At 36.2% G+C, this 14,258-nt stretch overlaps 1 protein-coding gene across 4 annotated transcripts in view; it reads left to right on the top strand.

Moving 5' to 3' along the window:
- Positions 1 to 14,258, top strand: part of RNGTT (RNA guanylyltransferase and 5'-phosphatase) — a 183,020-nt gene that overhangs the window by 118,677 nt on the left and 50,085 nt on the right. For all 4 annotated transcript variants that reach the window (XM_080341800.1, XM_080341803.1, XM_080341802.1 and 1 more), the window contains one exon: positions 1,282 to 1,382. In XM_080341800.1, coding sequence (XP_080197926.1) covers positions 1,282 to 1,382 — 101 coding nt within the window. The remainder of the gene's footprint in view (positions 1 to 1,281; positions 1,383 to 14,258) is intronic.

The following is a 14,258-nucleotide window of genomic DNA, read 5'->3' as shown; positions in this document are numbered from 1 at the left end:
CATTTAAGGAGCATGATCAAAACATAAAAGAAGATGCACTGTAGCCAGCCACAGTCAAATTCCAGAAGCAGCTTTTAGTAGTTTAGTTTTGTCATGAGTAGGAGAACCATGACTAAAAATGTTTAGAGCTAATTTGAGGTTCAGTTGTGTGAAGCTTGCTTGTACTTACTGTCTAGCAAAAGTCATGCACCATCTTTTCATCAAGAAATGATAAGCAAGATGCAGTGAATTTATTTTGGAAACAATAACTTTCCATTCGTACATCAGGAAACAGAAAATTCTTCACCTGCTTTTTTCATGTTAGAACTACAACTGTTTGGTTTATCATCAATAAATTTTGCATTTTTCAAATATTCAGCACGGCATGGATGCAATGTGATGGTAGTGATCGCTATGTTACTAAAAGACACTGGACATTCTTGGCTATTTTTAGGTAAAATTGCATAAATTTTCTCATTGTGGATTAATAATGATCTAACAACTAAATATTCTTGTTCTGTGCATCTCCAAATTATTCTTTTACTTTTCCTGTATTCATTTTTATTCTGATGGGAAGGGTTAGCAGGTTTGCTCTCATTGTTAGCTGAGGACAAACAAAATGTCAGCTTAGTAAACCAAAGCAGATGATAGAAGAGACCATGAGAAACCAAAGCTCTAATTTAAGAGAATATTGTTCCTTGTAATTTTTGTTCAAGTGTCTGCCCTTTCTCTTAAGCAACAGATACTTCCTTATTTATGTCCCTGTATGTCATGATGTTTTTTATGTCTTTACATAACTTAAATTCCTTTGGTATGAAAGAACATGTTTCTGATGGGCCTTTCTGAGGGTTGGCAGTATGGAGCCTACTGGCTCTTTCATGTTGGGTCAGCCAACAGCATGAATAACAAAAGTATTGTTCATAGAATTGTTCGTAAATGTTACGATTACCTTAAATGTCCCATCACTGTTTTCATTTGTTACTGTGCTTTCTTATTTTCTTTGCTGAAATTTTCCTTTAGCCAGAGAGAGATAATGAAGTATGCTATATGCTAACTTTTCTTTCAATTCTCAGCATTTTATTATATGCAGTGGCTTGGGTACAGTACTAAGCAGTTTCAAAAGGGAGCAGCAAATAAAGTAGTGAAGCACAACTACCTCTGTGGTAATGGAATTCATTGTTTCAGGCACTAAGTATTGTAATTCATTAGAGACAGCTAATATAGTCTGAAATGCTGAATTGTTACTTTTAAAACCAGTGAAAAACAATAAGCATAATTAAACTGCTTTTTGATTGTCCTCAGAAATACAAGCCGGGTCGATGTGACGATATTTTGAAGTGGAAGCCACCCAGCCTGAACTCTGTTGATTTTCGTCTAAAGATAACAAGAATTGGTGGAGAGGGGTATGTAATCTCTTCCCTTTTTAAATATATAGCACTTGTGTGAATGTCCCTTAGCAGATAATCCCTCCTCTGGTATTTCTTGACATTTCCTGGGGCTATGCCTTTCTGTATTCTGTAGAATTTGTTCATTGAAAATATAGACAATTGTTGTGATGAGTGCTGTAGTGAAAAACAATGACAGATGTTTATAACGTAAATTTACTCATTCTTAAATCAGGTTTCATGAATTTTCTTTTAAACGTCCTGCTTGGATTTGGCACTACCCCTAAAATCACTCCCCTGTTTTTAAAAAGTAGGCGGGATATATTAATTTAAATTCTTGCGTAAAATAACTATTTTCCTTTTTTTTTTTAATGCAAAATAATAACAACCTAAGCTTTCTTCCGTTTTGCAATTCTGCACAGTGACAAACAGGCACTTGTTTTGTTTTCGTAGAGAAAAACAAAACTTGATGTTTTTACTCAATCTGTATTCTTTGGTATTGTCTTTAAAACCATTCAAATTTTAATCAAAACCAGTGAGTTATAATGGCAGAAGACACATAAACCTTTACATTACAACACTTCTATATACCGTTTGCCTAGTTCAGTCACTACATATATTTAATAGGGGCAATTTCAATGTTCAGTTGTGCCAGGGAGGTGAAGATTGAGTCACTAGTTTGAAGTTTGCCTTGCAAAATATTTTGTTTAAAATGAAGTTAATTGATTTTTAAGTTGCTTAATGTTTTAACGTCTGGGACTCATTTCGGCTGACAGTAAGAAATACAAACATTTAGCTTTTCTTTTCTTGGTACCACAGGCAACCCAGTACGATTAAACAGTTAATTAATATATGTCTTACGTATACCAGAGTGCTAATAATGGCCCATCTAACTTTTGGATATTTGCATGTCATGTTAATGAATATATTAGGTGAACAGAGAGTATCTTAAGGATATGCGGTTTATTCTGCAAACTGTACTCATCTGCTAACTTATGAACATTTCATGAGGTCGGAAGTGCCTGTTCAGATTTTTGTATTTGAAAATGTAACATGAAGTTCTCAGTAACAACATAGCTATTTCAGAGCATATACAGGAATATTTTGACTTCAGAGAATCAGCTCATTACAAACATTTTGTGTTTGTTTGGCTCTTAATTAAGTCACAGAACTGTGTAATAGGAAAGGTTTCTGTTAAAAAAAAAAACAACCCCAAAACCAACAAAAACCATTATTTGATAGGAAGGTCACTTTTATTATGGTGTTCTTGTGACTTCTATTGAAGCTGTAACTGTATGGTAGTATCCTGAGATTCAGAAGCAAAATGCAACAGATTTTTCATTTCACGTTAAAAAAGGAGTATTACCTTGATTAATCAACACTGATTTCAAATACAAAATTGTTAGTGCTATTGTGTTACATTTAATATATTGTGTCATAGGTTATTTGACCAGAACATGAAAACATGATAAAATATTAGCCAGTAAAAACTATTGCTAAAAAATTGGGCAGTTAGTAGCGAGTTATTAAAGAATGGCTGTTCTAGTGTGGAAATGGAAAGACTTCTAGTATTTAGAAAAGTTCTACCATATTGTAGCTGTGTGAAAATAAGTGCATTGCTCATATTATGGAAATAATTACCTGGATTAGTCTGTAAATACTGTAATAGTTAAATATGTTAATGTTTATGTTCCTCTCACATGCATAACAAAAAATAATCCTAGAAATCTGACATTCGGTAAAGTACAATATTCCAGATATGTTTTACTTCATCTCAAATGATCATTGACTGGTATTAGTAATATAAGTGCATTTATCCAACAAATAAAAGCTAATGAAGTACTGAGTGGAAAAGTAATAATTTTCCATTGTTGGGAGAGAAGTATTTATGTTAAGTAATGACCTATGAAACAGTTGCTTCTGCCCAGTTAAACACAAACAATGAATGAAATACTCCAGGTTTAACTGCTTTAGTTGTTAATTTGATTATGCAATTTATCAGTTGGTAAAATCTGAACTCATTTGAGGAAATATCAGAATTATACTGATTTTGAAGTTATTGACTAGAGTTTTAAAAGAAGCATCTTTAATTTTAGGCTGTCAAAAGACAGTTCCTGAATTCTGAGCACTACCATAATAAAATGTTTGATTTCTGTTTTGATGAACTGAATGTCTTACTAATGGCAATTCTAGCATAACACAGTTAGGCTTCCTGCTCCCCTTGCCCCACCGAGATTAAAAGCACTGATACTGGTTTCAGCCTTTTAAGTAAAAAATGTTTTCCTCTTCTGCAGTAATCCAAAAAGAAATCTGTCGTGCATTTGACAGCAGAGTAATACAGATGTGGTTAAAGTACTGTTATAGAGTTTTTCTGTCGTTCTGGTGGAGTTCAGCAATAATATTTATGGAAATAGAAGTTATGCCTTCATATTGATCTCTTACTGACAAATGAGGAGCCGAAATCAAAGTATTGATCTCAAATAGTTCACAGCTTGAAAAAAGGAGAATGCAGACTGTCTGTAATTTCCAAGTCCTCTGTTCTGATTTACAGGTTCATCTTTAAATCTTGAAAGGCAGACATATCTAAAATTGTGCTACAAGTGTGTGTGGTATTATCACAGCTCACAGCCTGGCCAGTAGGGATACAGGCTGAACCTGTATTGCAAAACTCGAGCCATCCTGCCCTTTGTGTTTATAGTTCCCTGTTCACTTAAATAGTGAAAAAAGCATACAGGGCATTATTTATTCAGTAGCATGAGATTAGAGGACTGTCAGCTGTTGGACATGTCTTTTGGATGGCATATGTAATTGAGATCCTGAACAATTGTAAACAATCCTGTGCATTTTCGTTTGAATAAAGGAGTTGCCTCTAGGGAGTCTGCCAGATTTTACTCAGTATGATTATTTTCCATCTACCTAAAATTCCCCTGTGCTTTCAGTTGCGCATTTCCACCCATAGATCAGTCTGCAATAGTAATGTTAACTGCAAAATTGCTGTTTTTCACCCCAGATGTAGTTCAGTTATGGATGAATGACCAACAGTTTTTTATCTAGGGTTCATTTATTTCCCTATTCATGTTGGAGAGAGTTTTGTCATTGAATTAAAAAGAAGAATTTGGTTTATGATACATTTAGAATAAGCTTTCCTGTAACGATGAAGACTGCATAACAAAGAATAAACATAAAGAAAAAAGATACTATAGCATCCCCAAGAAAGGCAGGGTCTCTGTAACCTCAGTGACCTAATCCTGACACTCCTGTTCAGTGCACATATTTGAAAGAAATCGCATTATTGCACCTTAGTGAATTACAGCGTATCAGCTGAGCCACGGTAATTGTCCCCTGTGTGTTGTCATAGTCCAGCCTGTCCAAGCATTAGGATGATGGTTAGATTAACTCTTTTTATGTTGTGTTTGCAAGAATTGCAGTTTATGCACTCTCTCAATCTCTTCTCATCATATCAATATAGTTACTTTTATTTCAAAACAATCATACTAAAACAACCAAACCAAAACCAAAAACCCCCAAACAAACAAAAAACAAAAACCACAATCAAACACACAATACAAAAACCAAAACAACAACGGACAGCTTATTAAATCAGCTAAACGAGAGAGTACTTTGTTGTTTATCTCTGGTGAAACACAGCAATTGAACTTAAAAGCCCCCACATTATGGATGCTTTAAAAAGTTAGACCCACTTGCAGTGCTTCTCTGTCACTTCAGGTTTACTTAGATAATGGTCTCACATCAACAATGCAAAGCGGAAGCCTTTGACCATATAACAGTACCTTGTATTTTTCCTAAATTGTGATGATGCTTATAGAAAATAAAATAACAGGGACTTAAACACATCAATTGCATTTCCAAGTGACCTACAAGTTAAACGACCTTATTAGAAGAGAATGTTGAGGATGTTTAATTGCCATGTACAGTATCTCAGTCATATTACAGAGAAGGCTGTTTTTAAACAGTAGAGATGCTTTTTCCCCAAATGTCTGATTCTAAGAATATTTCTTAAAAAAAAATACCCCCTCCCCAACAACTCTGAGCCTTATTTAAATGTCACAAATATCAACTGAGAATATCTACATAGTGCCAGATTTGTGGCAGCTTCCAAAACCAGAATTTCTTAAATGTTCATACTTCCTTTTACAGTTTTTTAATTAGCCTGTGCGGGTCCCTTAATTTTATTTGAATCAGACATGATAAAATCAAATTACAAGCAAGGCTTTGGTTTTGTTTGCTTTGAGTGAATGTCTTACTAGGTCAATGTTATACCATTTGAAATCGCAGAATAACACAAAATATATATAGAACCTTGAAGTACTGGAAAGAATCAAGAATTTTACTCATCTTCTAAGACAGAAATAGTAAGAAAGGCTTTTTAGGCTTTTTTCTTTAGAAAAAAAGTAATCTGAAGTAGACTTGAACTCTTTGTTAGTAGCAAGTCTATATTGGTTTTTTATTATATCCATGATTAAGTAGACCACATAGGAGACCAAACAGTGTTTAGGCAAAGTTCTGTTTAGCATGGGCATTGTCAAGTAATAAAAAAATGGGAGATAAAGTATAATACATTCAAGGACAGCGGAGGCTTCACGTGTTGACAGCAGGGGCTTGAAATCTTGGATACATTGGTAATTACAAATCAGCAACCAGATACAGATATTGTAACTCCAGGCAAGTGAATGTTTTCCTTTCGTTAGATGTGAAGTTGACCTTTTTGTTCTGTAAATTAGAAACAAGTTCTGGGCAAGGAGGAAGAAGCTGCAACTGATTCAAAATAACTGATGTACTTGATTTGCTTTCAGATCGCTGTTTTCTGTCATCGAGTAGCTTATCTGTTTTATAAACTAGTCTCCCTCACTCTCTGCTTTGAGAAAAAAAAATGGTAACTGGCTGAAGAATCGTGAAAGTTAATTGAATCAGCCAAAATCTGCAGAACTGCCACGATAGTTTGTTTGGCCCATGTTTTGTTGCTCCCTCCTCTCTTTCAATTCCCCCTTTTATGTGATTCATAAATTCTCAGTTTGGGCTGCGAGCTCTTTGTCTTCTCACCTGTTTGCAGAATGCGCCTTATCAAGGAGCACAAACTTGTTCTTACACATGCCATCGCTCACAGAAAGGGAGCTTTACAAATAGTACCCTGGCGATAAAAATCATAATCCCATACTCCTCTGTCCTCCAAAGATCACAGTCAGGATTGGGGCTGCACTTCTGTCGAGTACAGTGGAGTTATGAGGCAGAATGCAGATGATGTTGCACAGCAATTACAGAACAAATAAGAACAAGATGATGCAAAGGTGCGCTGTGTTGGGATGACAGCAGGAGGAGTGCAGGTTTGAATATATTAACTGCATTTATGGCTGTACTGTTATTAAAAGGAAGCGTGTGCTTCAAATTTGCTTACATTTTGTGGGATGTAAGAGTTGCAATTGAAAGTAAAGGGGTGATTTGTTTAGTTATTACCTTCAGGCATTCACCTGTTACCACAGTCCGTCTTGCTAGTTCTGGAGAAATGTAAGTGCAGGGCTGTGCAAACTAGTTGAGAAAGGGTGTTATGTGTAGAAAGAACAGCGCGGTGGCACAAGAAGGGGAAGGACAAGTATTACCATGGTAGAAATATGCGTGCACAGCTGCCACCACTGGCATTGCGATGGAAACAAGTAGATATACATTTTACCTAGGCACTGTGCTCTGAGTATTTATGCAATAGTGTTTATGTGAGGATATTTTAAATCTTTTTGTAACACTTCAGTTTTTAAAAACTATTTTCAAAGTGCGACGTTGAATCTAACCTCTATCTGTACTCTGGTACACTGAACATAATGCTGTACTTTCCACAACTAATACTCAGGATGCTCTTGGAATTTCTAATGTTGAATTTCAGAAACAAACTCAGCTTCATCTTTTTATGTGTTCAAGTGGCAGCCTTGGGCAATCTCCATCTGTCAGATAATTATTCTAGTTTAGCTACTCATTTCTCCAGATTTTTAAAAGCTTTGCCTCATGTCATCCTAAAATTATCTATATGCTTGCAAAATGGAATGTAAATGTAGCCTTGTATGTTTTATAGACCCTGTTCTTTTTTCTTGAACTAGCTGCCGCCTTAAAGCAGTCTTTCCAGTTGCTTATGTCAGCTATCTTAACAATTATCCACTCTGTTAAAGATCCATTTCTATCTGGAAGCAAGATCAAGAAAAGCTCCCAAAGACTGTATGCCCCTAAAATTTCCTTATCTCTCATGCACTTTGCTGCCCTATTTTACATTTGGATAGATATTGTATTCCTGTTTGGCTATGTAGCTTAGATTTCTTGCTACTTGTGAAGGTGAAAATTGAGGGCTGAGGCCATCCCCAGCTAAACAACTACAAGGTGGTAGAATCTGAGAGAGGAGTGAGAGAAACAGGCAGTGGAAAAATAATCTGGGACTTCAGGATAGCTGGCTTTGGCTTTTTCAGGGAACAGGTAGGTAGTATCCCCTAAAGTGCAGAGGGACCCAAGAGAGCTGGTTGCTCTTCAAGGACAGCATCGTCAAAATGCACAAGGACACAGAATTTTCCAGTGTGCAGGAAGACAAGTGTAGAGCAGACAGCTGGCTTGCTGGAATGGGGAATTCCTGAGTCAGTTCACACAAACAATGAAGGGTATGGAGGATGTAAACAGGGACAGGCCTCTGTGGAGAACATAAAAACAGTGTTTGAGTGCAGAGGGAAGTAATTAGGAAAGTCAAAACCCAGCTGGAGTTGCAGATAAGTGAAGGACTTCTGTAGGTTCCTTTGTAACAAATGGAAGAATAAGGAAAATGTTTCACTGCTGATGCAGCAGGAGTCATAGTGAGAAAAGACAGAAGGGCTGAGGGACCCAGTGCTGCCTTTGCTTTGGTCTTAACTGGTCTTTGAGGTGCCTGAACCTTGTGGCAGAGCACAAGGAAATAAATTGCTACCGACAGGTGAGCAAGTTCCAGTTAGGAACTGCTTAAACAAACTGAACCTCAGGGTACTGGAAGGCAAAGCTTTGCCGTTGAGGCAGCAGTTAGCCCTTGTGGCAAATATGGCCAGCTGATACCTGGGCTGCAGGTGGAGAAGATGATTCGTCACCTCTCTTCAGCATTTGTGGGACAGCATCTGGAGGGCTGTGTCTAGTTTTGGGCTCCTCAGTATGAGAAAGACATTGATGCACTGGAGCAAGGCCAGTGGAGGGCCACCAGGACAGTGAGGGGACTGGAGAAAATGAGGCTGAGAGAACTGGCTTTGTGCAGGATGAGAAAAAGAAGGCTGATGGCAGGTTATAGAGAAGATGGAGTCAGGCTCCTCAGAGATGCATGTTGCAAGAATGAGAAGCAAAGAACACAAACTGTAGAAGGACAGGAGGAGAAATTGTGTGAGAAAGGTCAAACATTGTAGTAGGACTGGCAAGTTGTAGAGTCTCCATCATTGGAGATATTCAAAAGTTGACTTGACATGGCTGTGAGCAACCTGATACAACTTGGAAGCTGACCCTGTCTTGAGCATGAGGCAGGTGACATGTGAAGGTCCTCTCCAATCAGACTTATTATATGGTTACCTATAGACCAGATCTTAAATATTTTGCAAGTGATATGGAACTGTTAGACGTTTCATTACTGAATATTTATAAACATTTTTGTTTTTATTTCTTCATGCTTTCTTTACTGTATATATTCATAGAAATATTTCAGAATACTTGCTGTACCTACATTTACTTTACAAATTGTGGGATCATTGTTATAGGGAAGAATTTTGAGTTGCAAAGTAAAATAACATGCATTTTTTTATAAAGAGGAATTTGACATTGTTCTTTGTTACATGTTACAAAGGTTTGCCAGATGCATAATTTTAAAACTGTCTAATTTAAATAGGGAAAATGTTCGTCTTCCTTTTGCTATATCTTGAACAATAAGTATGCTGCTCTTAGACTTAATAAAATGCAGTTGTGAACTTATTTTTCTTTTGCACCAATATAAATTAACTTTTTAAATTATAGAAGTTATTAGAGCGTATTCTCGAACATCCTGTTCAAAGTGTTTTTAATGGATTTTATAAATTGATATGAGCCTCTTTGAAATGCATTTTTGCTTGTGGTAACTATTTGTTCTCCTTCAGACGAGGAGTATTTGCTAGATTTTATGAGTATGCTATAAATGATACCTTAATTCAGAATATTCTTTCCTACATTAATTGCCTACAGTCTGTATTAGTATTCAGTTGTTTGGGTTTTCTTTTTTTAGTTTGTTGCTTAATGAGATTTTATTGTCTGTTTTCTTGAGTTTACAGATCGGTACATTAAAAACCTTGTTTGGAAAAGAGCGTTAGTATGAAATTATTAGAGATCTGAATACTAAGTATTTTGCCGTCGTGTTTGGAATGAAAGGAACGTGTACTTATGGAAAAAAACCTCAGCTGAGATTAATTCCTTGCATGCTGTAGTGTATTTCAAAGAAGAATAAAGCAAACTGAGAGGGGAAAAGAATTATCACTGTGGTAGAGTAGAACGAACAGACTGGGCAACCAGAGATATACTGTACTGTTTTGTACTCTTCATTGGTCTTACTCGGAACACTTTTTTATGCAATTTTCTGATAATACCAAACTCACAAATCATAAAAGAACAGATATAAGTACTAAATAATGAATATATTGAAGATAAGAATAATTCATGACAGTCATAACTCCGAGAGTACCTTTCAGTTTGCTTTGATACCATCAGAATGTTTTGAAATTGCTTTAGGAACCTGAAGCCCCGCTTTTTGTGGCGTCCTGAATTCACAGGTACATTGGAATCAGCAAAACATGTCAACAAAATAAATGACCCTGATGCAGGTTGTTTGCATTTCTGCCATAACAGTGTTATCAATATGGTATGCATACAACTGTGAGCTTCTAAAATGCGGGGGGATTATCAGCAGTTTCACCTTCCCCTTTGATAGCCAAGAGAAACTCTTGGTACATGCGCTTATATTACAACCTCAGAGACATTAGAGAAGAAACCTACATAATTGTTTTTTTAGAATAATTATCCAGTATCTCTGGTTTTGTAGGGATCCAGGTTGTGATTTTTGATTTAAAAAAAATATGAGAAAAATTGTCATTTTAAGGGATATTTACATTCCAAATAAATAAATTAGATTTTTAATATCTGTTACTTTAATGACCTAGGCTCTGCCACAAGCTTGGTAGTTCACACTTGCCATCTTTTTGGCCAACACCCAGCTTGTACTTTTTTCCGGGAAAATATGCTTATCCTATTGTAGAAACACATGAAAATCAGAGAGGCTATAGATGCATGTAGCTGTCGGGGAGAGACCAGTTTGCATAATCAAGGCCTGATGAGTCAATGAAGAATCCATATTGTTACTTACCTAAGTAACAGGGAAAAGAACAGTAACTACTGGGTATGGAGCTTGTGCACTTTGAAAGGGAACATCTACTGCTTTGTAAAAAGCCTTTAATTGTTTTCAGTAGAGATTTGGTTCCATCTGACAACAGATGTAAGCATGTCATCCTACTGAAGCATCTTACAAAGGCCAGAATTCCTTATTTTCATACACTTTTCATGCTTTCTTGCTTTTTAAAAGGCAGTTTCATGACAGTGCGTGTGAAGTACAAACACAGTTTTGTACTGAATTCTGTTCTGAAATGAACTTCAAGGCTTTTATCTTAAAAACATGGAAGATATGTTCACTCACAGGACCTACTTCATTTTTAGCATCATTGTGTATGTGAGAAATAAGCATTTATTTCAACTTTGAAACCCAGATTTCCAAGATTGTAAGCTGTTTCAGCATCATATGAAATGAATCAGATTTTTTATTTATAAATATGTGTACTTACATGCATATATGTGTGTGTGTATACACGCACAAGTAACAGATGCTGTTTTATGTTGTACAATTAAAAACACAAACACAAATGCAAAAGAATTCCCTTGGCTATTATGAATCAAAACAAAACTCTCCTCTTTTCCTCCTCATGTTTGCATGTGGGAACTCCATCCTCCTTTTGTCTTCTTAATTTTAATGATTATCCATTTTATTAAATCTGATTTTGCTATTTGTAATTCTCAGCTATTGTAATATATTTCTTAACTGGTCATTCTCAGCTTTCCCATTTTGTTATTTTTCCTGCTTAAGCAATATGATTTTCAATGCCGTGGTCTCATGGTTTTAAAGGAGGTAATGAACTGATTCTGCATCTGTGCTCTACCAACTGATGTTCCATTGCTTGACTATGAATGGTAGAAAAGTTGTAACTAATAGAGAAACAAATGCCAGTGTGTTGCTCTGCTTTATATGTATAAGCTGCATAATTTTTTAATTACCTCACTGCAAAAGTTATGTATGTGGATATACAAAAGCACGTGGAATATTGGGGGGTTTAGGAACAATTCTAATCTTCTTGGAAGATTAAAAGCATCCTTATTCAAATGCTACTTATCCTACCTATCGTCATATCTCCTGATGTCTGAGAGATAAAACAATAAAAGGCTTTATGCTACGCAATTTTGATGAGGTCGCTATTACATACTCCCCAAAAGGAATGCATATATCTGTATCAGTTTTCAAGATGGGGAAAAATGAATTCTGAAGTGAAGAGAAAGCTCGCTTGGGGCAGCATGGTGTGTTAGTAAGAAAAGGACAGTCCACAGCTGTACCCAGCAGATGGCATTTTTCCCCCTTCTAACAACTAAATGTTTTCAAAGCTCTAATATTTGGCTATTTTCATACTTTAAAGTAAAGCCTTTTTTTTCACAAAGTATTAGAAGATTGCACTGTGAGCAAATATTTTTCAGCAGATTATAAATTATATATAATGTATGTGCCTCTAATTACAGGATAGAGTCAACTGGAATGAGCAGAGTAAAACAGGATAATGAAATTGATTATTTTATTTTTTCCCCCTTGAGCCTGTATATCAAAACCATCGTGTCTCACAGATATTTATAAAAGCACTTCACTCTTGTGGTGAATGTTAGAGCATCACATCTCAAATGGTCAAGTTTTTAATCATTTTACTCAGGAGTGCAAAATTCTGCTTGAAAGTGAATATTCGATGGTAGGAGATCAGTGGATTTGGGGAGCAGAGCAGGACAGATGGACTCAAAAGTGAATTGGATATCTCAGAACTGCTCTATCCTCTCCATAAGGGAAAATTCACTACGGGCATGGTTAACCTTTCTCAACTAATTCATTCAAGAAGAGGAGCAGAAATGACTTGCAGGACTCACTGACCAAGATGTTGGTCCTTAGTTTCTGCACAATACTCACTTTGAGAAAAATCTCCACATAGCAGCTTTCTACTCAAGTTTGCTGTACTTAAACAAAACCAACAACAAAACCACTACCACCCAAACTCTGAGGTTCTGTAGATGCCTACCAGTGTCCTACATAAGGAAACACCCCTGATAAGCTTAGACAAAGGTGGGTTTTATTAAAAACTGGTGAATGGAGAAAGGATGGTGTACAGTGAGGAGGAAACAATAACCATTGTTTCAACCGCAGTGAAAACAGACTAGCTTGGATGTATAGAACGGACTGGGATGTCGGAACAGTTGCAGAAAGACTGTGCCATGTGTGTAAGCCTGAGAAAGTTGAGTAAGAAATGATTTTGCAACTCTCACAAGCCCTCAAGTACGAAATTGCACCCTCTTTCCTCACTCAGACTTATTCAGCATGTGTGTCTTCATAACAGCTTGATGAACAAGAATTCTCTAGCTTGTTTAAAAACCCTTATTCCTGCATTCTCGTCCTAAGGAAAACAATTATCTTCCTTTCTTTTAGTTTTCAGATGTCAAATACAATAATTACATTCTAGAATAGCTTTGAGTGATTTATACCTGACTGAAGTGCCTGTTTGCTGTCAGATAATAAATCCTCTCCCATAGTAACAAGGTGGTGTTGAAAGTAGCTTTGAAGAAATGAATGACCTATTTAATTTTTGAACAGATAAAGGATTTCTCTGAAGGAACAATTAAAACTTGATTTTGCAGCATTAGTATTAATTGTTGTCTGATAGATGTTCTTTTACTGGTTCAGGAAAGTAAGTGTGTGCGTATAAAGTAAACCTAGAGCTAATTCTTTTTCTGTGCATTTTAAATCAATCATGGATAAATCTTCCAGTGAAGGTGCTGGATGTGAAAAATTAAAGGAATATTCTGAGTTTGAAATTAAATATATTAGGCAAAAATGTAGAATAGTAGGAACTGTTGAAGTAATCCCATTGTCACTGGCCTGTGCTTGTAAACTGCAGCAGAGGAATATTTAGGTTACAACCTAATGTTCAAAAGAAACTGAATTCCTCCCAAAAAGAGTAGATGCCAAGGGCTGTGTGTTACTTGTGTTGGGATAGGTAGATCCAGCACATAGATCTGTAGTAGCCGAGTTATAGAATAGCTTGTAAATCACTTAAATAAGCTCATAAATTACACTTCTTTTAAAAACCAAGTTGTAAAAGAAGATGAGAGACGCTTTGTCGTCGGGTTTCCTAACGGGTGTAAAACTTGACAGCAGGGATGTGTTAAAATGTAGGTTTCCCATCATCTGTTATGGGAATTTGTGTTCTCTGAGTATGCCCTTTTCTCTCTTTGCTTCTATGGTACTGTTCCCATATAGACGGAGGTTTGTGTTCCTGCTAAAGTTTTAATCATTCTCCTTTCCTTCTCTCACCCATATTTGCATGTGAGTCTTCAGGGTTGGTTTCCAAGTAAACATGAATATTTTTCACTTGCTGTCAGCTGCTACTCCAAAAATGATTAAAATCCTGGTTAAAATGCATAGGGTTTCCATGAAATAACTGGAATTCCATTCCTCTGTGCTGATTGTTAATTTTCTCTCTCTGATGTAAGTAAGACTCGTCAAGGCAATAGCTTATGTTC

This window comes from Nesoenas mayeri (genome assembly GCF_963082525.1).
Source record: "Nesoenas mayeri genome assembly, chromosome: 3".
NCBI classification, from domain to species: domain Eukaryota; kingdom Metazoa; phylum Chordata; class Aves; order Columbiformes; family Columbidae; genus Nesoenas; species Nesoenas mayeri.
The sequence above is the reverse complement of the archived record's forward strand: the minus strand, read 5'-3'. Positions and strand labels throughout refer to the sequence as shown.